Source organism: Gavialis gangeticus, unplaced genomic scaffold (genome assembly GCF_001723915.1).
Source record: "Gavialis gangeticus isolate Ggan-Ray unplaced genomic scaffold, GavGan_comp1, whole genome shotgun sequence".
In the NCBI taxonomy this organism is placed as follows: Eukaryota; Metazoa; Chordata; order Crocodylia; family Gavialidae; genus Gavialis; species Gavialis gangeticus.
In genome coordinates, this window is record NW_017728992.1 from 94,282,134 (window position 1) to 94,308,424 (window position 26,291).

Consider the following 26,291-nt stretch of genomic DNA (forward strand, 5'->3'; position numbering starts at 1 on the left):
CGCGCCGGGAGGAGCCGGCAGGAGCTCGCGCCCGCTACAGCCCCCGTTCGGGCACCCGCCCCGAGCGCGCCGCCGCCTGTCCGCCGGTTTTGTTTGCTTTTTTTTTTTAAATCGGTGTCTTCCCTGCGACATGTTGGGATCACAACACTCCTAGATGAGTATCTGAACTGGCTAATCCTGCGGGGATAGCCGCCAGGCCGGGATGGATGTTAGGTCGCAGTGAAATGAGCTAATTGGGCAGTCCTTCGCCATGTGTTGCACCCTGTGAAAAATTGCCCCCCTATTTTTTAATGTATATATTTTTATTGTGCATAGTTTTAATGTAACGTATAGGCATCCGGGTTGTAGCTGTATTGGTCTAGAGGAAAAGGCAATCAGGACTTGTAGTAGAGATGATATTTTTTATTAGACCCACAGTCTAAATAGTTGGTCCAATAAAAGATACCATTTCTACTACGAGTCCTGATGGCCTTATCTAATGTACATGTTTTTAATGGGTGCTGGCAGCCTCCCTTCTGACACTGGACAGCTCCTGGCCTGGTCCCTGCTCCTTTGCTCCCTCTCTGGTGGAAATATGGATGTAAAACAAGCTGATGGGGATGCTGCTTAAAGGCAGAGTTGGTCCATTAAAAGAAAAAACAAAAATAAAACGGCACAAAACAGCACGTTTTTTCCCTTTGTTACAAACCCTGAACCCTCCCTGTGGTGCAAGGGGCTGCTGGCACAGACCCTTCCTTACAGAACATCTCTGCAGTAGCCACTGTCATCCCAGACAGCAGCAACTCAGCCTGGCATAAAAGCCATAGGGTTGGAGTGCTGTTGTAGCTGCCATGCTCCAAGAAATCTATGAGGCAAGGACATTTTTTGATGGTATCTTTTACTGGACTCGTGGTATGCTTGAGGGAGAAATGCAACAGGTTTTCAGGCCCAAAGCACTGTTCTTCAGGTCTGGAGAAAAAAATACGCGTAGGCTAAGCTGAATAAACTGCCTGGTGGCAGGGGGAGTGTTCAACTCAGCAAATTAAAAGAGGTATTTAGGGTGCATACTAAGTCAACTTAAAATAAGACAACTAAGTCAACCTAAATCAACTTAATTAAGTCCACTATGATTTAAGCCACATCAGAGCGTCCATGTGTACATGTACACCTCTGATGTGGTGGCAGCTTTCTTGTGAGCTAAGTCAAATGCGGTGCCAAATAATACACTTCTAAGGTGTATTATCTCAATTTGCATTAGTGAAATCAGTTCTGCTCCACATAGGTGTGTATGCTCTTACAGTTAAGTCGACTTTAAAAAGTGAAGTCACCTTAATTGTCAGAAAGTTTGCATGTGTGTATGCACCCTTAAAGAATGGGGGAAATCTGGGAAGTAGGAGCAAAAAAACAAAAAAAAAAAGAGCAGAGATTGCTTAAAACCAAGAGAAATACAATTGAATGGATAACCTGATTCTGTAGAACACGACCAAGAAGGAAAAGGGTCCTCTATTACTTATGGAATACAGAGGGTTTAATAGAGATAGCAGGTAGTTGAAATAAGTCATAAAGCCATTGTCTGTGTACAATCCATTTTTTCTAGTCTCCAGTAAGGTTATGAATTCTGGTTCCTGGGCCTGTCTTTTGGAAGTGTTTTGTAGCTTTCCTTTGAGTAGAAGGATTTCAAGGTCAGAAACTGAGTCATTCTGTGAAAAGCATCCTGGTGATTGTGTCTCTGTCCTGTATCTCTTCCCTGTGATAGTTTATTCTGGAGCGTACTGGTAGTTTTTGACTAGTTTCACCTACAGTTTCCATTTAGTACATTGGATGAGATGTTCCCCATTCTGTGATGGAAATGTGTAGGACATTGGTGACATGTAAGGGGTACACACGGGTGCATGTGGACCCCCTGAGAATCGCTGTGCCCCCACTGAGAGAAGCACCGGCGGCATCTTGGCCACAGGCTGCTGCAGCAGTGGGGAGGGACGAGCCAGGGTCACAGCCAACCCAGCAGAGTAGGCAGGTAGGTAAGGTTTCTTCTTCCTTTAGTTTCTGGGCTGGGGTAGGGGGAGATCAAGACTTCACAGTACAGGAGGGAGCGGGGTAGGTGCAGGGCCTAATCATTCACCCCTGCCCCTGTTGCACTGTGGGAATTGTCCCACGACCCGGCCTGGCCGGGGCCCCACTTAAGGAAAATGGGGCCCCAGCCAGGCTGGGTTATGGGGCAGTTGGAGCCCAGTGGCTCCTGCCACTGCACGCACTGCGGGAGAGGAGCAGCACGTTCCCCCAACCCCTTGGCTCCAACGTGCCACATCCCTGGACGAGCTGCTGGGCTCTGATTGCCCCATGGCCTGGCCCGGGTGGGGCCCCATTCATGGTGAATGGAGCCCAAGTGGAGCCGGGTTGTGGGACCAGCAGAGCTCTGCGGCTCCTGCAGAGTTGCAGCACTGGGGAGCCAAGGGGAGCACATGGATCCCCCATCCCCCGATCTTTGCACGGTCTTTGAAAGAGGCACAACACAGCGCCATATGCCTCGCTGCCCAGCCCGCCCAGTGGCAGGACACACATGGCAGTGTGCTGCTTTCAGAGGCTACAATGAGGAGCAGAGCAGGCAAAGCCCAGCTTGCCTCAGCTGCAGTTCACCCTTACCGCGTGCAAAGATCAAGGGGGTCATGTGCCCCCCTTGACTCCCCAGTGCTGTGACTCTGCAGGAGCTGCTGGGCTCTTTCCAGGGATGACCTAGACAGGGTGGGACGGGGTGGGGGTCCCGACTCCAGGGGGTTCCATCTCCTCCGACCAGGCGGTGCAGCTGAAGCTGGTCCCCCTGCAGCTTCAGGCCCCCCCCAGGTGGTGCAGGGCTGGGGCAGAACCGGGGCTGGTGCTGGGAGGCAGCAAGGGCCTGTGCAGGGCTGGGGGGCGGTGGACACTGATGCTGGGCAATGACCCCTGGCGTGGGGGAAGGGGCAGCTGCATGGGTGCAGTAGACCCGATCCCAATCCCTGCCGGGTGTCAGCCCCAGCCTCGCTCCCTCCTCCCCATGGCCCTTTCCTTTCCCCCGCCCCTTCCCTCACAGACTCAGCCCCCACAAAAAAGTTTTCTCCCCTGATCTCCCTCCCCCCCAGGATCCCCGCCCAGTCGGCGATTGGCTGCTGGGGGAGCCCCTGCCCAGTATTACAAAGCACCAGTTTCCCATGGTGTAGGATGTGGGTTCTGCTGGTTTCATTGTTGCGGGGGTTGGTTTTGGTTATAGTGGAGATGCATTGCCAGGTTTTGCACTTAATGTTGAGGCTGGGTTGTAACCCACTTGGTGTCAGCAGTGAGTTTGTTTCTGATGATGAGTTGGGCAAGGTTTGGAGGTTGTTTGAAAGCCAGGAATATTCAGGGTAGGCATATTTATCTCAAGGTCTGATCCTCTTCAAGTATAGGCTATAAATATTTGATGAGCTTTCTTACAGGTTTCAACATATGGTGGTGGTATGTGACAACCAAGGGTGTGCAATGAGCCGAGGGTTTCTTTTTGTATTGTATTAGATTATTGCAGGTCATTTCAGTGACTTGTTCAAAGATGTGGCCTATATGTCCACAGGAGTCCTTGCTGGGTAAAGGCAGTTTCCAGATCAGTGCGGTGAGAGTTATGAGTAGATGCAGTGGTATTTGAAGGCACAACTGTAGGTAACTGGGATAATTGCTGGTTCTCTGAATATAAGTCTATGGAATTTTAATTTAATTGTGGTTTGTAGGGTGCCACCCCAGATGTGGAACATAGTATTTAGAAGTTGTTAGTGTAGTCCACCCCCAGGCTTAGTTGGCTAACATTGTATTTTCTGTAACCTAGTTGCGTTCCCCTCCTCACCCCCATCCCTCTAAGGTTGGTCCCTCACTCAGGCAATTTGTATTTCCCTACTGGCTTTGTCATCTCTTTGGATTCACAATCCTCAACATCTACTAGTATTTCAGAGAGAATTTGATAGAAGGGTGCTAGTTGCTGACCCTGCAGTGGAAGTCATTAAACGAGTCCAAACGTTAGTCCAGAAGATGAGAAAATATCATTTATATAATACAGGGCATGTCTATATGTCCTTTAACTAATGCGCATTACATTTAGCATCTCTAATAAATGCACCTTAGGATGCCCTAATACACAGTAGCAAAAGCACACATTTTCTAAAGTGATACTTAATGCACAATAGCTAATTCTACTGTGCATTAACGTAGTAGCACATTTTTTATTGCAACGCTTTAATGTGCAGTAAAATACGCTAGTGCACATTAAAGTGCACATGCAGACATTGTGACCCTAGTCTTCTAAAAGTTCTTTTAGGTGGTTCATGAAGAGGTTGGCATGAAAGGTGACACAGCGGTGTAAAAACAATGTTATTCTTTGTTGCATTATTCATTTCAAATGTCATGCTTCTCGTAACTGATTATTTTATTATCGTATAATTTGGGGGCAATTATAGCTTTACTGCATGAGCAATATCATGGAAGTCAAGTGCCCATGTGCTTTTGGACTGTGGACTCGATCGAATCTCCAGATAAGTTGGTAGGAACATTATGACTTACTTCAGTGGGCTCTGGATCAGGCATGTAGCACATAATTCTGCAGCTTTATCATAACTTGTAAAATGAAATAATTTTTGGATTTTTGGATAAATCAAAACTTAATTGCACCTGATTTTACCTTAATATATTTTTAATTGCTTTTACTAGTTAAAATGCATTATTACACTTTTAATTCCTGGATAACTTTTAAGTTTTGCTAAAAGCATCATTTATTTTGAGAAACAGATGGAGACAAAATAATCTGTTCTTACCTTCCTCAACATTCTTTCTTTCAGGTTTAGGGTGTCCAGAATAAGGGTTTAGTCTGCTGTCAAAAGTTTGATGATCGATTATTCAGAAAATTTTCTGCGTTGTTCATGGTATGGTCCAAAATATGATATTATACATATAGTTTGAGTTATTCTGGTACATGTTGTTATTGTGTGTATTTCTAGAACTTGTAAAATGTGTAATAAATGTTTGTTAATGGTTCCTTTTCTTATAAGAAATGCTAGTGTTGCAGTAATATTAGGCATTTTCTTCACAGAGAAAGCTTTGTGGGCAGATTGTAGCATTAAATATCTGAGTAAATTTATATTTTTGTTAAAAATAATTATTGTCATTTAAAAATTAGCAAATTCTTCTACCATGCACATACACAGTACTAGGTAAAACATAAACTTTGAGCATTTACATGATATGAAGGGTTAATGTGGAGGATATTTCTGATCAGTTTATGTCAAAGTTTTCGTTTGTTTGGATTTTTTTATAATTGTCTCTTGTGAGTTGGTCTTTTAAACAAACTTACTAAGAAATCAAGATTTTCTTTCTTTTATTTAACAGGAGTTTTTCATCAGTATGTCTGAAACCATTAAATATAATGACGACGATCACAAAACTGTGTTTCTGAAAACATTAAACGAGCAACGTTTGGAAGGCGAATTTTGTGACATAGCTATTGTGGTAGAGGACGTGAAATTCAGAGCACATAGGTGTGTGCTGGCTGCCTGCAGTACATACTTCAAAAAGCTTTTTAAGAAACTGGAAGTTGATAGCTCATCAGTAATAGAGATAGATTTCCTTCGTTCTGATATATTTGAGGAGGTTTTAAATTATATGTATACTGCAAAGATTTCAGTTAAGAAAGAAGATGTAAATTTGATGATGTCATCAGGTCAGATTCTTGGTATTAGGTTTTTGGATAAACTGTGTTCTCAGAAGCGTGATGTATCTAGTCCTGAAGAAAATTCCCAATCCAAGAGTAAATACTGTCTGAAAATAAATCATTCTATTGGAGACTCCAACGATAACCAGGATGATGAGGTTGAGGAAATAGGAGATCATGATGACAGCCCATCAGATGTGACAGTGGAAGGAACTCCTCCTAGTCAGGAAGATGGAAAGTCACCTACCACTACACTAAGAGTTCAAGAAGCGATCCTGAAAGAGTTGGGAAGTGAAGAGGTTCGAAAAGTAAACTGTTATGGCCAGGAAGTGGAGCCCATGGAAACGTCTGAATCCAAAGACTTAGGATCTCAAACTCCCCAAGCATTAACATTTAATGATGGTATAAGTGAAGTGAAAGATGAACAGACACCAGGATGGACAACAGCAGCTAGTGACATGAAGTTTGAGTATTTGCTTTATGGCCACAGGGAACAGATTGCCTGTCAGGCATGCGGTAAGACATTTTCTGATGAAGCACGATTGAGAAAGCATGAAAAGCTCCACACTGCTGATAGGCCATTTGTTTGTGAAATGTGTTCTAAAGGCTTTACCACCCAAGCTCATTTGAAAGAGCACTTGAAAATACACACTGGTTACAAACCTTACAGTTGTGAGGTGTGTGGAAAGTCTTTTATTAGAGCTCCAGATCTGAAAAAACATGAACGAGTTCACAGTAATGAGAGGCCATTTGCGTGCCATATGTGTGATAAAGCTTTCAAGCACAAGTCCCACCTAAAAGACCATGAAAGAAGACACAGAGGGGAAAAACCTTTTGTCTGCAGCTCCTGCACAAAAGCATTTGCTAAAGCATCTGATTTAAAAAGGCATGAGAACAATATGCATAGTGAAAGAAAACAAGTCACAACAGCCAGTGCCATCCAGAGTGAAACAGAACAGTTACAAGCAGCAGCTATGGCGGCTGAAGCGGAGCAGCAACTTGAAACTATTGCTTGCAGTTAAAGCAGAAAACTTTATCCAAAAAGTAATTAAAAAAATTAAGTTGAACAAAAAGTAATTGTTGATACATGTTTAACCTGATCACCATCTTTTCAAGAAAAAATATTTTTAGAGGGGTTGAATGCTGCTGCATAGGAACATACAGTGGTGCTTGGTTATTTTAAAGTATTTTGAACACATGTATTCTTAGAGTATAAAATATTTTTGCTGTTATTAGTGTATAATGCACTAACTCGTGTTTTTATTTGGGAAAATGATCAAGTCCTTTATAAACAAAAAGATACTGTTTTAATCCTTTCTGCGCTGACTAAATGGGTGGTGTACATTGTACACATTAAAAACAAGGAAGTAAATTAAGTTATATCTAATAATTTCAAAATTTGTAGAAAAATAAGTGGGAACAGTATGTTTATTTTTCAGAAAGAGAATTTTTGGGTGTAGTTATGCAAGTGTCATATAAAACACTTAGAATTCATGGTAAAATACATGTGTTGACTTGCTCTCATTTTTAATTCTTCCTTTTCCTTTACTTGCAGTTGCCTTCTTTTTAATCCACCTGGTGATTTGGGGTATAGTGAAGTTGCAGATATTTGCTTCTCTGAAAGTTAGACCTTTCATATTCATAATGGCCTACATTGTGGCTCAGCTGCTTCGGTATAATTTCCAGCCACATTTCATACAGTCCACAAGGGATGGGGTAGAAATAGGATAAATTGTGGAGTGCAGTGGACAATCTAGCAATAAGCTCCAGAGTGTGCAGGCGTGTATCTGCACATGTGCCCAGGGTCGCAGCATGTTGACCAGGGCAGAGCAGCTCCTCCTGGCTCAGTGTGCTGCAGAGGGGCTGGCTGTGACACGAGAGTGCTTCAGTGCAGGGCTAGCCGGCAGGCCCTAGCCAGCCCCCTCAGCATCTATATGTGCGCTGCTATGGAGTTTTTCACTCCACCACAGGGTAGAACTTGTATTTACAAGTACTATCCTACTGCAGAGCAAATTAGTTCACTCCAGCCTAATGGGGGCGCACTTATAAACACCGAGATGTTTACTGCGCAGCTAATAATTGGTAAATGTCTTGTGTAGATGCATCCGTTGTGCTGAATCTGACCCCCTGGCAATCAGGTAATATAACCTGCAGTTATATGTTTTTCATGCTTCTTTATCCTCACCTTCCCTAAGACAGGTAAGGCAAGACAGTGTTTATTATAACTGGAACTAGCCATGGAGTTGAGTGGTTGAAGATACGGTGCTAGGACCTAGATATGGTGCAGAGATGCAGGCTGCCGCATCCTTGCCTGCAGCTTTCAGGTTGGGTTATGTTGCCTTGATAAGCTATCTGTAATAGGATGATGTGTAGAAGGATCTCCTTGTGAAACATACTACCTTCTGGGACCCTTTCCATGTTAGGGGTGATCTTGGGCAACAATTCTAACTGTCATTGGCTTAGAATCTGTGATTGCTGGTAGTCTGTTTTTTAAATCAAATTTATCCAGGCAGTCTTAGGTGGGAACTTTTAACTGTTAATTAAATTATCACAGTCTCGACAACATTTGTAGAGCCTACAAACAGCTCTCCGTATGTGCTTAACAAGAAAAGAGAGAGTCAGAGCTTCACAATAGATGTTCTTAAAGGGATCCTAAGGAACACAGAGACTTCGTTATTTGAAGTGTGTAAATAATGTAAATATTATCAATGCTTTATTTCAATTAAAACTGGCAAAATGCACTCTTGCACTTCAGGTTGTAAAATTGGTCATTTAAGATGCCCATGACATGAAAGTTGTTAGACCAAGTATTTATAAATTATTGCATGGTATACTGCCTCTTCAATTTCTAACTAGAAATGAAAAACATTTTTTGTAAGTGAAAATGAAATTTTATTCTAATAATTGATTTTTTTACAGTTTCATTGTGTATCATTCACATAATCAGTGGGTTTAGCAATTTATATTAAAATGCTACTAATGGTTTGAAAGCTGTTCTGTAAATAAAACAGAAATTGGATATTTTAGAATATGTAAACTTCAGATTTCGGGCTTTCTATTTTTAAAAATATTGTTTCATTTACATTGAGTGCTGTTAGCTTGTAAATTATTTTTACGTTTGCATGATATCAAAAATATGTACTTGTTTAATTTTATAGCTTCCCGCAGAGGGACGCATGTTTTGGCAGCTTCCTGTATATAAGGATAGATAAAGATGGAAGGTCCAAAATTGGATCTGTATTTTTCTTTGCTTTTGTTTGTGAAGTTTATTAGTTCTTTTATGATTTATTATTTTTAATTCCATTCATCCCCTGTAAGACAATACACATAAGCTGTGCATCTCATTTTAAGGGATCAGAAAGATCTTAGTTTCACATTTTCAGGACTTTATTAAAACAATGTTTTATGTGCTCTTTTAGAAAATATTTTCAAAAGTTGTCATTTTTTCCCTTCTACATTCCTTGTATTAGCATAAGTTCCAAATATGATCTAGTATTGCAATGATAGAATAACATTTAAACATAAGGCAATAATTAAAATTTACATAGGCAGGAAAAATGTATTGTCTTGTGTGACTTTTACACAGTAAATGAATCATTTGGAGCTCAGGTTTTACAGCTCCTCATTCACAGGAATAATCCAGGGAAAGCAATAGGGTTACTTTCTTGACAGGTGCTCTAGAACTGTGAGCAAAGCTATATGTTATGTTTTAGTTTGTTGAGCTCCATAATTTTTAGATTAATTGTATTTTCCAGAGATTAATAATGATGGGGTTCTTCAGGAAAACTATAATTCAAGTTCAATTTTGTTACCTCTTTCATTAGCAGTAATGTAGTCTGCTTTCTTTCTGAATCGTTACCAAAATTACAAATATCACAACCTATTTTTTTCAAATCTTTAAGAATGCTTAGATTCTAATTGAAGGCAGTGGATCTGCTGAGATGTTCAAGAGCTTTTCTGCATGCTTTTCTGTTTGCTTGATTTCCTTTAGAATTTCGGGGATAAAAGTACACTCAATTAAAAAAGATATATATGCATGAGCTGTGCCTTTCAAATTCAGATACGTTTACAAAATCTTAACACGAGGCAGTCATCTTACTTAAGGACTGTTTTCACTTTAAAATTCAGTATTTTGTACACACTGCTTTCCTTTCTAGATCTTTTCAAATATATTGAATGCTTTTGATGTTGTTTATAATATCAATAGTTTGTATTTTCTGCTTGATTCTTTCTAAAAAACATTCCACAACTGTGCTGTTTTTCCCCTACCTTACAAAATAATTCAACTCAGGCTTGGAAATGTGTTCCCATTAAGGTGAAAGGATCTTAGAAAGGAAATGTAGACAAAGTTATAGGCTGTAGTTAACCCTCTGCATAATTCTGTTTTTTTTTTTGTAAGTACACACAAATATGGCAGTTATTGTATTTCATATACAGTGGATGAAACCCTTGCTTACTGAAGTTAATGGGAGTTTATCTGTAGACTTCTTTTGGGCCAGGTAATCACCCAGTGTCCCCAAACAAGTCATAGAGAATAACAAATAGTCATAAAAATGTCACAAATGTGGAGCATTTGAGGGGTTATGCACAGGATAGCTAAAGTTGGAAGTTATTCTTTTTTGTTTGTATCTTGAAAAATGTGCTTAATTTTGGTTATATGAGTGAATTTTCAGTGAACATCCTTAAGTGCTTAGGGGTAGGTGAGTGTACATAACCTTTGTTTGCAGGTTCGCTACTTTTAACTACAATAGGCCAGAACCGCTTCTGGTGTAAAATAATGCATTTCCATTGATATAATTGGAACCACGTTGATTTACATTGGTAGGAATGTAAGCTAAAGCTTCTCAAATAACGACTAGCTATTAAATAGGCAAAACAACAATTTTATTTAAAAAATAGTTTATTTTACATTTATATTGAAGAAATTGGAATGAAAAAGTACTTGAAAAATCAGACCTTTACTGTTCTTTGGTCTAGATTATGAATGACACCTGCTACTTAAAAATGAGGCTTTCTACAAAGGAAAAAGAAAAGGCCAAATGATATACTCTGGGTAGATTTTTTTGTTACTAGTCTATCTTTAGCGCACAGAATTATTGCAGTGCACTTGCACTTAGCAATATTTGCTTGTATTATCCAACAGTTAGAATGTTGTTGCATCTTTTAAATTAAACTGCGTAATAGATGGAGCATAATGGGATTCTTCCACAAACATATAAATACACTGACATTATAAAAAGCTTTAAAATATATTGATTTGTTCCATGTTCAGTCCCTTGGGCAAGTATTTTTTTTAATTTAGTTTTAAATGTTGATAATGATTTGAGGCTTTGAACTGCCTTCAAAAGTTAAGACTACGTATGTTCATTCCAACAATGGGAAAGGGAATTTAAACTGCTAATGTGTAAAGGATCCAGAATAAAATATAAATTAAGTAAACCTGCCTTACCTTAGCATACACTAGGGGGAATCATGAAATGATATAAACTGTTATAGTTCCACTGACTTTGGTGTAAATCATCAGAGCTCCGCTAGTCGTTGTTGTCATCATTGTCTTCTTGTGTCCTTGTCATAAACTAGATGTTTTTTCCACAGTCATGCACAAGTGATGGCTCTTTCCATTGCTGCAGTAAGGTCCTCCTTCATACAGTTCTCACCAAGGAGTCAGCAAATGAGCATGTGCTCCATGGTCTGTACTTCACCACACTCACATATATTTGTATCATAGTAACCCCATTTGATCATGTTTGTTTTTGATCTTCCAGTTTATGTGTGGAGGCAGGTCAGGCATTGCTACATTGGCCAGTCTAGATCTGCTCCTCTTGTAAGGTCCTCCTGGGGTTACAGGTCCATTTCAGAGCACCTGATGGCATGTAATCTTTCCTTTAATAACCTCAGCCGTGACCTGTCTGCTGTTGTGTCCAGTGGCTCAACACTGATCACAAAACTCTTTTATGTTTTAAGCTGTTTAGTTATGTGTGACCATAGAGTGGATGCCTGGGGTCTTCTATCTGCTGTGATCTTTCTTTTTGGCTCTCTACCTTTCTTCTGATATCAGGTGGTCCAATGCCAGCCAGTAAGTACAGGCTTTGGTGTTGCTTTTGATGTCCTGTTATTTCATGATATGTCATTTAGAACTGGGTATGTTTTCTGGCATGAACTGATTGTTCCCATACTGGAAATGTATACTCTGCAGTGGAGTAACACAAGGCAATAGCAGTGGTTCCTAATGTAGCTGGGCTTCCTCCTCACTGGGCGCATCTACACATCGCCCTACAGCTACATAACAATGAGCTATGTCACCATATGGTGCACTATGGCGACACAGCAATCATGTGGGTCTACACATGATCACCAACTATGCCGCTGTAGCGGCGTGCCCCCTGGTATAGTGCACTGCTATGGGGAAGTAGTGATGAAGTTTAGCTGCGCCACATGCATGGTGTAGTAACCACCCATTCTGTGCCGTGCTTTAGTACTTCCAAAAGGAAGTAGTATAGCATGGCGCCATAGCAACATCACCGTATGGAGATGTGTAGACGCACCCACTGTGAAGTGACCAACTTTCAAAGAATGGTGTTACAGGTGCTGACTTACCCTTTCATCTTCTCTACATGTGCTTTGAAGGTAAGTGTTTGGTCCAGTGTAACTCTAAAATACACAGCGTTTGGGTGATTAGTTGTTGGGATTCCATCCAAGGGGATGTTTTAATTTCTGTTTGGCTTCTCTATGGTATAGGTAAAAAGCGTAACCTGTGTCTTGGTTGAGTTGGCACAAAGCTGGTTCTTATTGTAGTAATCTGAGTGGTTGTTCTGTATGCATGTCAGTCTGTTCTTGACAGTGGCAAAGTCTTCTTGTGAGGTGATATATTGATCATTAGCATAGACGAAGCTCCTCTTATTACTCTGTATGGGTTGGTAATTGGTATATATGTTAAAAAGTATGTCCCATAAACTTTTCTTAATAATTTAAGAACATAAGGAACATAATGCCGTACTAGGTTAGATGAGTAGCCCATTTAGTAGGGCTGTGCAAAGCTTTGGTCCCTGATTCGATTTGGCAGAGATTCAGCCCGATTCAGTGACTGAATCTCCGAACCAAATCAGGAGACCCTTTAATTTCTCCAAATTGACTCGGAACCCTCCAAATTGATTCAGAGAGATTTGGAAAAATTTGGTGATTTGGACATAGACACAGCTTTAAATGTTTTTTCTACATACCTCAAGGTACCAAGCGGCTCATGAATGCTGCGATGGTGGGGCAGATGGATCATCCCACAGGAGCGTGGGGGGCTCCCCAGCATGTTCAGCAGCTGACCCGGAAGTGGACCAGAAACACCACCCCCAGCACCCCCAACTTGGCAACTGGTGCCTCCTGAGTCTGGGAGGGCGCACCTGGGGTCCCGCTGCAGCCAATCACTGAGCTGGGGGGAGGCCCCCCAGCATGCTGCCCAGTGGACCTGGAACTGGACTGGAAGTACTTCTGGTCCACTTACAGGTTCACCACTAAGCATGCGGGGGGGGAGGGGGGCACACTCCTGTGGGACGCTCCATCCGCCTCAGCATTGCAGAATTCACGAGTCACACCTGGTACCTCAAGGTATGTAGAAAAAACATTTAAAGCTGTGTCTATGGCCAAATTACTGATTCTTCAAATCAGCAACAAATCTTCAGATTCAGTTTCAACCAAATCGAACCAGGGACAGTGATCTGAATGAACGAATCAAATCGCTGTCCCCAATTTGGGCCAAATCTGAATTGAATACAGCCCATTTCGTACGCCCCTACCATTTAGCCCAGTATCCTGTCTTCTACAGTGGCAGTAATAGATGCTTTAGAGCAGGGCCCATGGGCTAGATCCTAAGGCCTGTGGGTCAGCTTCAGCTTGTAAAGTTTCAATCCAGTCTGCATATTACTAGGGGTGCATTGATCCTAAGCTGTTTAATCTGTTCTGCCTTTTGCTAATGGCATATCCATCCCCTTTGGCTGTTCTAGCAAGCTGCTTCAGGCTTCCTAAAGGGCTGCTGTCCCTCAAGCCTCTGCTCACTGTCCCTGGAGTGGCAGAGAGAAGCAGTGGCTCATGAGCTGTTCCCCATGCTAGTAAAAAGCTGCCAACTCTTGCTGTAGAGGCAAAGTATATGAACAGTGTGTCGAGAGCAGTGATTTTCAATCAGGGTACCTGGAGAAGGCATTTTTTTCATTTTCCATTTTGCTTTCAGTTCTCTTCTTAATGACACCCAACATTTTATTGACTTTTTTGAATGCCACTATACATTGAGCTGTTGTTTTTAAAGAGCTGTCTACAGCGACTCCAAGGTCTCTTTCCTGCGTCATAACAGCCACTTCAGAAATTTTCTCTCTTACTTCTTGTCCAGGTGAAGTATTTGCCCAGTCTGTGAGGATTGAAGTTTCTCATTATTATAATCTGTCCCACTTTTGCAATTTCTCTAAGTAATCTCCCTTAACATTTTTCTAATCACGTTCACCCTCCTGATCAGGTGGTTGGCAGTATAATCCTAGTCCTATGTTCCTTTTAATCAAGTACAGAATTTCTACCCACAGAAGTTCTATGGTAGATTCCCTTTAAAATAAGAGTTTTATGCTGCTACTGTCTACTGTCCTTAACATACAGTGTCAATCCCCCACTTACACTTCTTACTCTGCCATTCCTCTGTAGTTTGTAATTGGGTATAACAATATCTCGTTCATTATCACTTTTCTACCAGATCTTTGAGATGCCTATTATGTCCAAATCATCCTTTAATACCAGGTATTCTAGGTCATCTATTTTATATTGTAGGCTTCTAGCATTTGTATAGAAGTAATGTACAGGCAGTCCTTGGACTTATGACAATTGATTCCTGAAGACCGTGTCCTAATTCGAAACATTGTAACTCAGAACTGATTTTCCCATAGGAACAATGTTTTAAATAGGGGATTGGTTCCCTAACCAAGACCTAATACCCTATTTTCACCAAAAATAACCCAGAATTTTGTACTCAATCAATTATAGATGAGTAATATAGTTACATTAATATATTTTTATTGTAAATAGCAATCATATTGATATAGAAGGACTTCTTTGAAGGGCTCTTAGACTTTTTGAAGGGTTCTTGGCTGGAGTCTTCTCAGGAGTCTTGGCTGCAGGTTTTCTGGAGTCTTGTCTGCTTTCTTAAAGAAAGTATCCAAGGAAGTTTGAACAGATGTTTTCTAGGGAGATGGGCAACGCAGTAAACTTGTTCACTGGCATGATGTGGCGTCAGATCAAGAGTTGTAAAGTCGAAACTGATGTCAGAAAGTCAAAACAGGGTGTCAGTTTATAAAAATTGTAAGTGCTGTTCGTTGTAACTCAAAACATCTTAAGTTGAGGACTTCCTGTACTCATTTTGTCGTAGCTCAGTTGCCTGCTACTGCGTGTGTTATTTGACTGAGGCTCTAACTTTTCTGACTTACCTTCACCATTGTCTACAGCAGTGATCTACCACTAGGGTGTCACAGCACACTGGGGTGCCTTGATATCCTTTTAGGAATGCCACAGAATGCCATGCAATGTTAGCATGGTTAGGTATATAAACATGATTCACAAGATAAACTAAACAATGTCAAAGAATAACCCATAGTCCTAAAAATAATTTGATCTGTTGTGGTCTTCCTGTGTTCTTTGCAATAGAAAAATTGCTGTATTATTTTTCTGTAGCCAAAAAATGAGTGAAAACTAAGAGCTGGCATTTTCCGAGGGGTGCCTTGAGTAAGAAAAAGGTTGAGAACCACTGGTCTACAGTCACACTTCCGACTTCCCTACTAGCCTTTCTAATATATGTTCTCTTCTGACTTACATAAGTAAAAGAGTATCTAACATATCATATACTTCCTCTTGGAATATATACCTTATAATAACAGTATGGGATAAGATGTTTCTGCATAAAAGATAAACATCTAAGGAATCTACGTCCTTCTCTAACAGAATTCAGCCGTAGGTCTTACTAGTGTGCCATGACGCTAAAGTGTGTAAATTGCATTAAAAATTCTATTGCACTATCTGGACTTTCATTTGTCTCCTTGCAGATATAATAAAATTATAATTATTTTCTTATTCATTTTTTAAAGGAAGCAGGGTATTCATGAATCAGTTTTGCTAAATATCAGAAGGCAAGATTTATTATGATAGCTACAAGAAATCAGTTAAGAAACTGGGTATGCTGTGGGGAAGTTAGGTGTACACGAAGTATACAATAATGTTATACATCAGGAATGAATTCTTCATTCCTGACCTCTCACTTACCTTTCTTCAGGGTTAAGCCTTAACCCTTAAAATAGTTATACAACTGTACTGTGTAGGTATGTTGTTTCATTGACTTAAATGGGACTCTCATCTATTAAGAATAATAACTCTCATCTATTAAGAAGACTTTTATTAGGATCTTGAACTGTAAACTGTTACTGTGGCGAGGACTGTGGATAGGCTTGTAACTTTGTGTGCTGGGGGAGGAGGAACATACTGCCAGGTCTACAGGAATAGAATCAGATGCAAAGAAAGGCACCTATATAAATTCATTCTGTTTTTTTGTAGACATTGACTCCTAGAAGCTTTCATTGCTTTCAGTCAGAGGTATTTTTTAAATACAAAGATCAGACTGCTTTTAAGTGTCTAAATATATGTTTGCAGATTTAATTTTATGCTCTTCAACTTGAAAAATTGAAACTATAAGTAATAATAATATAGATTAGATTTTGTATTTTGCCTATATTATAAACATTCACCAAAAAAGGCAGAATCAAGAGCAGAAAAATAGCGTAATTACTCTATCCTAGTCTTACCATCCATTCACAAAGATGAAGGTGATGCTATGTGTCCTCTCTGCTTAGACAGGAATTCCTGATGGTGATTGCAGTTCAATAGTTCAGCCAATCAGAGAAAAAAATCTCTGTTCTATGGAAAATTTCAGCACAACATTTATTTTTATTCTAAAAAGTTGTCCTTTATTGCAGAACAGAAATCCCCCCCACCAATATTGATTCAGAAACATTGAAACATTTCATTTTGATAATAATGAGTCCTTATATTTAGATAACGTTAAAATAGTATGACATAAACAAATATTTATGATATATATTGCTAAAATCACTATTTTAATAGAGAAGTTAAACAAAAATTGAAAAAATAATGCATGTAGAACGTCATAACATCAGGAGCTAATAGCACTAGTCCAATTGACACAGCTAGAAATGAACTGGTACATTTCTTAAAATGCAGAGAGTAATAAAAATCAAACACATAGTCTGATTTATAGTAAGATCATGAAAATAGGGTGAAATTGCGTTTCCAAAGGAAAACAGACAGGAAAACACATAAAGTAGCTAAACTGGGGTAACTAAAATAGTGAATTTTTTACATGATTTATTCTCAAAGACTGCAATTTATGGCATCCCCATTACATAGTACCACTATCTTATCAACGGTTGCAATTATAATCTAGTTTTAGATTGGCCAGGTACATTTCTTTAGATGGTTTGCAATCATGATAGTAAAGTTATGACTTCAGAAGTTCAAGAGAGGAAATTAAGACCTAGCACTTTATAACAGGAACATAAATTAGAGGTCCTGACCTTTCCATCTTAAGTCACATGAGTAAAACTTACTATAATCACTGGTAGGTGCCTTAAAATCATTGATTGTGCCCTAGTTTAAGATGCTTAAAACTACTTTTGAAGGCTGTTTTATATCTTAATAGATACTGCTTTGCATTCTCGTAGGGAAAGTCCAGCTAGTTTTGTTTCCCCTTTGTTGAGAGAGAAACATTCTAAACTGGAAAAAAAAGCAATTGCATAAGGGTTTCTTGGTCACTAGGTCAGATGGAGGGAGCGAATCTTTTCAAACTAGATTCCCTGATGAATAGTGAAAAACAACAGGAACACTTGCTATATTATTTCAAATGAATTTTTGTAAATAAGATAAACCTAATGTCTTTTCTTATTATTGGATTAAGCATTGCAGATGTTGTGAAACACTAAAGCTCAGAAGAAAATGCATAGAGAGGCAGCTTTAGACCTGTGGAGCCCAAGCAGATGCTAAGGTGAGAGCCTCTCTTTCCCACCTGCACATTGGATGACTACATAGATATTACCTAACAGCCTCATGCCATTCCCCATGACCTGAGTCCTGCCATGATTCCCCAACCCTAATGTTGGCTCTGGATGTGTACAAAGCAAAGACTAAGACTGACAGTTTGAAAGTATATAAATAGCAAGTATACTTATCTTAAAATGTCAGCACTTTGCTGTACATCGTTGTTTATGTACTACATTAAAATGTATATATGAGTGCAACGGGCTGTCGATAAACAATTTGTGGGTTTAAACAACTTGTTTTAACAATAACATTTAGCTGAAATGAAGTGGAGGCAATATAGACACTCAAAAGGAAAACTCCAGAATGATTAGTGTTTACTGGGATTGTTAAAGTTTAGATAGAAATAAACTACCCATTTTAACAGAAATAATAACAAAAGTATATAAAAAGTTAAATGGTTGAGTTTCTCAAACTTTTCCCCTATCCTATTTGTATGACTGTTTAACAGCTTCTCTCAGTCATAAGTCTGATTAAAGGCTACAAAAAAAGATACTGCTTAGATGGAGGTAATAGGTTCTGATAAAGCAGGACCTTCCTCCTGTGTACTTTATAGGCCAGCCTGATTTTTATTATTGCTATCTGGGGAAATTAAACCAAAAGACCCAGCTAGACAAAGCCTTGGCTAGGATGATATAGGTGGGGATGGTCCTGCTTTGAGCAGGAGGTTGGAATAGATAACTTCCTGAGGTCCCTTTCAACCCTACTTTTCTATGATGCTATCATTCAAAAATCTTTAACACATGCATTCACATTTTTAATAAATTATGGCCAGCTGGCATGATTTAAATCAACAATACTTTCTTCACAAAAATCAATAAGGAATAAGGACATTAAAAAGGAATAAGACAAAACAATAAGATAATAAATTTCAGTGTACTAAAAACAGTTTTGCTGTTTGCTTACTTTTTAGTAATGTTTAGGGGAAAAAACTAAGTTTAAGTGGGTGGTACACATTGTACTCTAGAGTAGGTGTGTCAAACTCATCTAGGTTCCTAAGACTGATCCAGATTGTGAGGCTGGATCTGGAACAACCTCCAATGGCAGGGTGAGCAACATCAGGGACCTGCAGGGGATTAATGCAGCTCTTGTTTGTTCCTCCACCATGAACTCCTCCTCCACTACTCCAGCCCCAGCAGGGCTGCACACCCCCGGCTTTAGTGTTGGGCCTCACCCCCAAATTGCAAGGCCCTAGAAGTCTGATGGACCAGATGATACAGCCATGAAGGCCGTATGTCTGATGCTCCTGCTCTAGAATCTTAAACTTCTCAACAACATCATACTGGGTTTTATATAAGACATGGAATATTCTAATAAAGTAATGTTTTGGGAAGTAACCAGTCTCCAAGGAGAATATACTTTCTCTCTTTCAGCAAAGTTTGCTATCTGCTGCACAATATTTATTTTCATAAACAAAACAAGCTAAAATGTTAAATATGTTTTTTTTCTTTCCTCATGGTGCCCCAGCTTGATTGTTTTACTTCAAGCTCTCCAGTACTCCCTATCCTGCTGATTTATATAAAGGCATGTTGGGAATATATTATTTATTTATGCTTTTTATTGATGACCTTTCATAACTCAGTCTTATTTCTACCTCTTTGCTCAAACATTCTAAGGTCATCAATAGCTCATGGAAATTATTACTTGGAAATGTGCTTGTTACCTAACATTATTTTATTTTTCCGTATGTTTTCATTATACATTTGACTCTATATTTTGTTTGTTTATGCTTCCTGAGACACTATTGATTAATTCCTTTATGATTACAATGAAATCATTTATTTGTGCTGTCTTTCAGAAACCTTCACAAGTCTGAAAGAGGACACAGGTGAGCACACAGGCTTTCAGTTTCACAAGTTACAGTAGGGTAACTTTACTGGGGTGGGGGGAAGTGTTGACCAAGATACAAGCCCTGGATGCTGATTCGGAAGGGCCACCAGAATGGCAGCCCCCAGGGAGCTTGTGCCACTGCTGCTATACAGCATATCCTGGAGTAAACCTTTGCTCAAGACTATTATCTGCCATCACCACAGCCTGTGCAGAGGTAATCGTTCCCCCCCTTTCCCCCACCTCCCCCGCCAGCACCAAAATTGAAAGTTATGTGTCTCAGATCCTGAAAGCCCTGATCTTCCCTTTTTCTGTTCTAGCTTGACACTCCAAAGCTTTTAAGCACATATTGAAGTTCAACAGTTTGGACAGAATCCTGTTTCTCCTTTTATGCTCAAATGGAACTTAACTAGTTTTTGGCCTATTCTATCCTATTCCATTTACCTTGAAAGCTATTAAGCTGCTTGTCCTAGACTCTCAAATAATTCATCTATCTGGATGAACTTTTGTCCAGGGATCTTAATTTGACAGATTTGAAAAAAAAAAACAGGAAAGGAAGAAAAAAAAAATCACTAAAACACTGACACCTATTCTATTCTACATGTGCTATTAATTCAAAGTAGGCTTACTGCAAAGTAAAAATACTGTGTAGTAAGTTACCTGGGAGTACATCTACATGTGTTCCCTTTTGGGAGGAGATTTGTTCCCACCTTGCTCTGACCTCCTGCAGCAGCCAGCAGGAGGTCCAAGTTCCCCTTGGGTGCTAAGCTGGGGGCTGGTAGGGAGCATGGGGCTGGTACCCACGTGCACAGGGCCAGAAGAGCTCTGCCAGCTGCAGCAGCAGCTGTCTTCTCGCCTCGTACACATATGGAGGGAGCCTGATGTGCACGGGACTGGGAGACAGCTGCTGCTGCTGAGCTCTCCCACCCTGTGCACAGGGGGACAAGCCCTGTGCCCAGCAGGGCTTCCCTGTGCAGCCCGGGACTGGCCAGGAACTGTCCCATTCTAGGTCAGGTCCCAGCCAGCTCTGGGCTGTGTGGAGATTTCCCTGCCCAGCCTGGAGCTGGCCAGGAACTGCACCATTTTGGGGGAATTCTTAGGCCACCTGGAGCTGACTGGGACCTACCCCAGAATTCAAAAGTTCCAAGCCAGCTCCGGGTAGGGAACTCCTTGTGCAACCCAGACCTGGCTGGGACCTGCCCAGGAATGGGACAGTTCCTGGCCAGCTCCAGGCTGGGCAGGGAACTCCTCATGCAGTCCAGAATGGGGCAGTTCCCAACTAGCTGCAGAGTTGATGTGGAAATCTTAATGAAGCACAGAGCTAGTTGGAACCTGCCCCAGAACTGGACAGTTCTCGGCTAGCTCTGGGCTGTGCAGGGAACTCCTTGTGCAGCCCACAGCTAGCTGGGGCCTGCCCCAGAATGGGACAGTTCCCAGCCATCCCTGGGCTGGGTGGGGGACTCCTTGGGCAGTCCAGAGCTAATGGAATTCCTTAGTCCCAGTGCTACTCAGCTCCCAGCTCCTGAGAGCTTCCTTGTCCTGGTGCTGCTCAGTTCCTAGCTCCTTGGAGGAGCTGGAAGCTGAGTAATGCCAAGACTGGAGGAATTCCATGTTCTTTGTGAACCAGATTTGCTCCTTGCCAGCATTTACATGTGCCCTACTACACAGTAAGTTTACTAATTGTATTTGAGTAGTAACTAACTGTGCAGTAGACTAATTTACTGCACAGTAAATGTGTGCATGTGTAGATGGTATAAATATCAGCATTCTACAGCATAACCTGGAGTAACCATTTGGTTAAGACTTATCTGCCTTCCTATGAGCAAAGTGCTAGAATAATTCTCCATATTGGATGCGTCTACACATAACATTTTTTGTCACTATTGGTAGGCACAAACTGTGGCACCATTGCTACTGTGCAGTAGCTCGTTGCTCCTGCACAATAAGGTTGAGAATGACCCATGCGCCACCAGTACTAAACAAGTACTAAATGACTGCACAGTAACAACTGCACAATTGGACATGTGTAGATGCGCCCTTTATGTAGTTACCCTGGAACAGATGCATATTTATCCATAATAGATCCCAGTGTAATTTATATTGCTGTAGAAAAGCACTGAAAGTTATACAGATGTATATCCATTGTCTGTGCAGGACCTAAATGTAGATTTCTGAAGATGAAAGTTACTTCTTGGAACTTCTACTGCTTGCAGTTTTTCATATTCATGTAAATTGTTTATTAATTTATGTATTTATTTAGTCTCTCAAATATACATTGTTCCAGCAGTTTCTTCACAAAAGCCTCTTAGTTTCACGTGCTATTGCCAACACCTTGATTGGTTAAGGCTTTCATTGTGAGTCTTAGTAAGTCATTCATTGAACTTCAAAAAGAAATTAAAAGTCACCCTATATTCAGACTTATGAAGCATCTAAAATGGTTCAACCAATTTACTGATTATGTAACTAATTAGCACTGAGTTTACTTTATTGTCTTTGGATAATTCGGGATAGAAATTATCTTAGATATGACAATATCTAAAAATGTGGTTCATTCTCAGTCTTTGGGAGGAAGCTTTGTTATAGAAATCGAAAACCTTTCATTATTATTGAATATGGGATCTATAAAGTCTTTTTGTATTGCTTAAGTATTTCCAGTATTATAAAATACTTTCATTTACTGTTAAATGATTCAGAAACATCTTCCTTATATTTTTGCAGTGTTCTGGTATAGCACAAACAACTTAGGAAAAACTCTATATACCTACTTTATGATACTTGGTCTACTGTCAAATATGATAGATCTCTAAAAGTTATTTCTCCCATCTGCAATTCTGATTCTCAGCTTTCTGGAAGGATTAAGCTCTTTCCTGTTATTCTTTTCAGATATTCTTCAATGCCAACACATGAATTCCTTACATTCCAGTTAGTATGATCTAGCAAAAATGTTTGAATGTTTGACACTACTTATTTTTTTCATCTTGAGTTTTCTTAATGTAACATGATTTTCTTGATTAATGGGTATTTTATTAAGTTGATGAACTTTTGAAACAAAATAATTACATTTCAGTGTTACAATGAAAGAGTTTACATTGCAAGTAAAAGTATAGCATTGAAATGACCAGGCGTGAGGCTTAAATAGCAGGAGATCTACTGAAAGATTTGTGATTTAAAGGGACATTGCCAACTTGATCTTTTTAGCTGACTAGTTTCTAAATATTACAGTTCCTGAGAGGACAGTCTCTAAGTACGTTGAGACTTAAAAAAAATATTCTTTAAAAGATAAGGATGGTACCAAGGGTCTCTTTAGCCAGGGAGAAGCTAACTGATATATAAAGAGAGAGAGAGGTAATAAGCCATGTTAGTCTGAAGTCAGGTAGAAGGTGTCATTCTGCCTTGCCTTCTATGTGATTGGAGGAAAGTTGGGCTACGAAGGATTTAATGAGGTCATGTAGTCCAGCCCCCTGCTCAAGCCCCTCACTAAAAAACATATGTCTATCTAACCTGCTCTTGGAAGCTTCCAAGGATGGAGAGTATATATAAGAGCAACAATGGAATTTACTGAACAAAATGTGGATAAATATGGAAAGCAAACATTGGAAAAAAGGCTAACTTGTAGTTCAATGGGCAATCAATTATTTTAATGCCATTTCTCTTTGTTAATGTACTGTATCAACTATAATCCTTGCCTACTCTATTTGTTAGCTGAATACTGCCCCTGGCTGTTATATGTTGTGATAAATCTCTCCTTTAATACTCCAATTTGCAAACATAAATTGTCCGTTCACTGTGGAATGATGCCTTTGTATTTATTTTAGTGCTTATTGATTTCATTTGAATGATGATGTGTGCTGAATTGTGTTAGATCTCCACTTTTATCATATTTTTATCATCAAAGTTGTGACACAGTTTGGAACACTACAGTCTTTCCATAAGATAAGCAGAAACCTAGCTTGCCTTTTATATTAAATTTATCTTAGCACAGAAATTTTGATTTTTATTAGTAACGAACATAAGCCAGAACAGCTAAGTAGATTCTAAAGTGGAATGCCCATGTGCCTTATGTGGAAAATGTAGGAAGCTAAATATGAAATTCCAGTAATCAAATAAGATATTGAACTATGCATATATATAAATATTTAAACACGATTATCTGCATCCTTCAACAAACACTTCAGTCCCTGGTTTTTCAGTAAATGCAAGGCCTCTGCTCAGAATTCACTGGGAGATGGTGTCACAAAATAATATATGGCTTCCTGGAAACCTTTTGCTTCAGGAAATCTATTATTTCATGATAAACAGTAATTTATGTCATTAGTCTGGATAATGACAATGCAGACTAATAGGTTTATTTTAGAATAAGCAGATTTTTAGTTTCTTTCTTCCCTATGTCTTCACTGAATACTTGAAGAAAGAATCCAGAAAGCCTACACGATATTCAAAGTAGCTCTACAAATTTTGTTCCACTAAACAAAATGTATGCCTTTGTACTGATAGAGACTCTTGTATTGGTTCAGGATGATAGAATACATGTTTCACATCCAGACTACTGACAAGAGTGTGGATTATTACAAACTATCCTGCTTTGTTTATATTTGATGTGGATGCTTATTAACTAGGAGTTTGTTAATTAAGTTCATGTAGTACAGTATTCAGATCTGGAAGTATGAACTGACGAAAAATGAGAATTTGGTTGCTCTGAAGCTGATGCACTGGTGGTGGTCAAAGAGAGTGAGTTCAGAGTCAAGCAGGGGCAGCATTTAGGCAAGACTAGGTTATGTGAGTGGCCATCTGGAAAAAGAGAAAGCAAAAGAGAAGTCAGGGTAAGGACACAGGTGGTGATAGGGAAGCTGAAACTGCTGATGGTAAGATTTTGCTATGAGAGGAATGTCAAAGAGTTGCAACAAGAGAGATGGTGGATGAAGAGCCTAGAGAGTAGGTAGTGAGCAACATGGAAAAAGAGAACAATCTCCAAAAAGAGATTAAACTAAGAAATTAGTTATTGCCAAAATATCAGTATTTGAGTTTGAAGGTGATGTTTTACATGAGTTGGTGTTCTAATTTGCTGTCGGGTGTGAAGTTTTTGATGTGGAATGGTAAATTATCCCCTCCCCCCTAAATTTCAAGAAATAATTTGGATTTGGTTTCTTTTTCTCACAATGTAACTTAAAAACGGTCATGTTCAGTGTATGTAAGATGGGTAAATGAAATAGGAGGGGAGTTACTGTAAATTTGTAGGATCTCTGTAAGTCAGGAGTGCTCAACCTCTAGCCACCAGCCAGATCTGGCCTGCAGCACTGTGTTATCTGGCCCTTGGGATTGGAAATTTGGCAGTAGGGGAGCAGTGGCACCACTCTCCTGCTGCTAAATCTCCAGACAATTGGGAGCCGCAAGCCCTGCATGCTGAATCCTGTGCCTGATCACAGCCTGCAGGGTTCAATGGGAGTTGCACCAGAGCCCAATCCCAGCACACTGGGACAAGAGGGGGCAGTACTGGCCCCTCCCGGACCCAATTCCAATGTATGGAGGGCAAAGAGGGGTGGTGCCAGGCCCCCAGGGTCCAATCCGGTCTGCAGGCAGGCTCTGCGCCACTCATTTGGCCCACAGGGCTGAAAGGTTGAGTGCGTAACTGTTATGATTGCAACATGTACTGCTCATTATAGCAATGCTCTTAAATTGATTTTTTAAATCACTTGTTTCTAATTCCTTTGAATTAAGGAACCTGCCCGGAAATGAGTCATTTTTCATCAGTTATGACCTGCCTGTGGTGGCCATTTCTATTTTAGGGACAAAGTTGTTCTGCAGAAAGTTGGGCTCCTGTTCCATTGCTTAGTGTGATTGGTCATAAAAACCAAATAGCAATTCCCTGGAGGTAACAAGGGGCTGGTGAGGGGGGAACAAAAAGTAATGAACTGTTTTTTCCCCTCTTTCCTGCTTTTCCTATTTCTCTTAAATTCAAATTCACTGCTCAAAACCAGACAGGCCAGGGCCCCTTCCATCAGTTACATATATTACGCAATTTGCTGGTGAATTGCACCATAAATTTAGTCCAGTCACACCTGCAAAGTACTGATCACACCATTCATAAGTGAATCCCGTAGTAAATTTAGACCGGCCATGCTGCAAAGTAATGATCACACCATTCATTAGTGAATCGTGCAATAAATTTAGACTGGCCACACATGCAAAGTAGATTGCCCCGTTCATTGGTGAATTGCACCATAAGTGTAGGCTGGCCGCACGTGCGAAGTAGCAATCATACCATTTCCCTGTGAATCGCAGTAAATAAATGTGGAGCCACCCCACGTGCAAAGTCATTTGGACAATAGGGACTCTCCAGCTGCACAAAAAAGAGCCAGCCAGCTCGAAAGTTACTGCTTGGAAATGGGCATCACCTGTAGGGCTGGTTCCCAGGCAGCTTTCATTTGAGCCTGAGCCTTCCGCATGTCAAGGCCACACGTGCAGCCGGGGGACCCTGCTCGAGCCTGACCCCATTAGCAGGGGCTCCGCGGGGCGGCAGGCAGCACTTGGCGGGCGCTGCACGCCAGGAGCAATTAGCTTGTGGCCCCGCTGGGAAGACCGCTCTTCCCTTCCCCCTGCCGGCGGCGGCGGCCGGGCTGTCTGCCTGAGCAGCGGCGGGCGCGGGGAGGAAGGGACGAGC

General features: G+C 40.5%; 1 protein-coding gene across 3 annotated transcripts in view; it reads left to right on the forward strand.

Annotated features, from left to right (window-relative positions):
- Window positions 1-73: 73 nt before the first annotated feature.
- Window positions 74-26,291, forward strand: part of ZBTB14 (zinc finger and BTB domain containing 14) — a 39,985-nt gene continuing 13,767 nt past the window's right edge. The window contains exons 1-4 of one of the 3 annotated variants that reach the window (XR_002099151.1): window positions 4,478-4,895; window positions 5,359-6,724; window positions 17,667-17,753; window positions 19,605-19,634. Coding sequence is in view for 1 of the 3 variants with exons in the window: in XM_019525730.1 (XP_019381275.1) it covers window positions 4,893-4,895; window positions 5,359-6,702 (1,347 nt within the window). In the remaining 2 variants the exon portion in view is untranslated. Of the gene's footprint in view, window positions 293-4,477; window positions 4,896-5,358; window positions 7,203-15,407; window positions 17,754-19,604; window positions 19,635-26,291 lie in introns of those variants that run through there. The other 2 variants (XM_019525730.1, XR_002099152.1) reach the window with 2 other exon arrangements.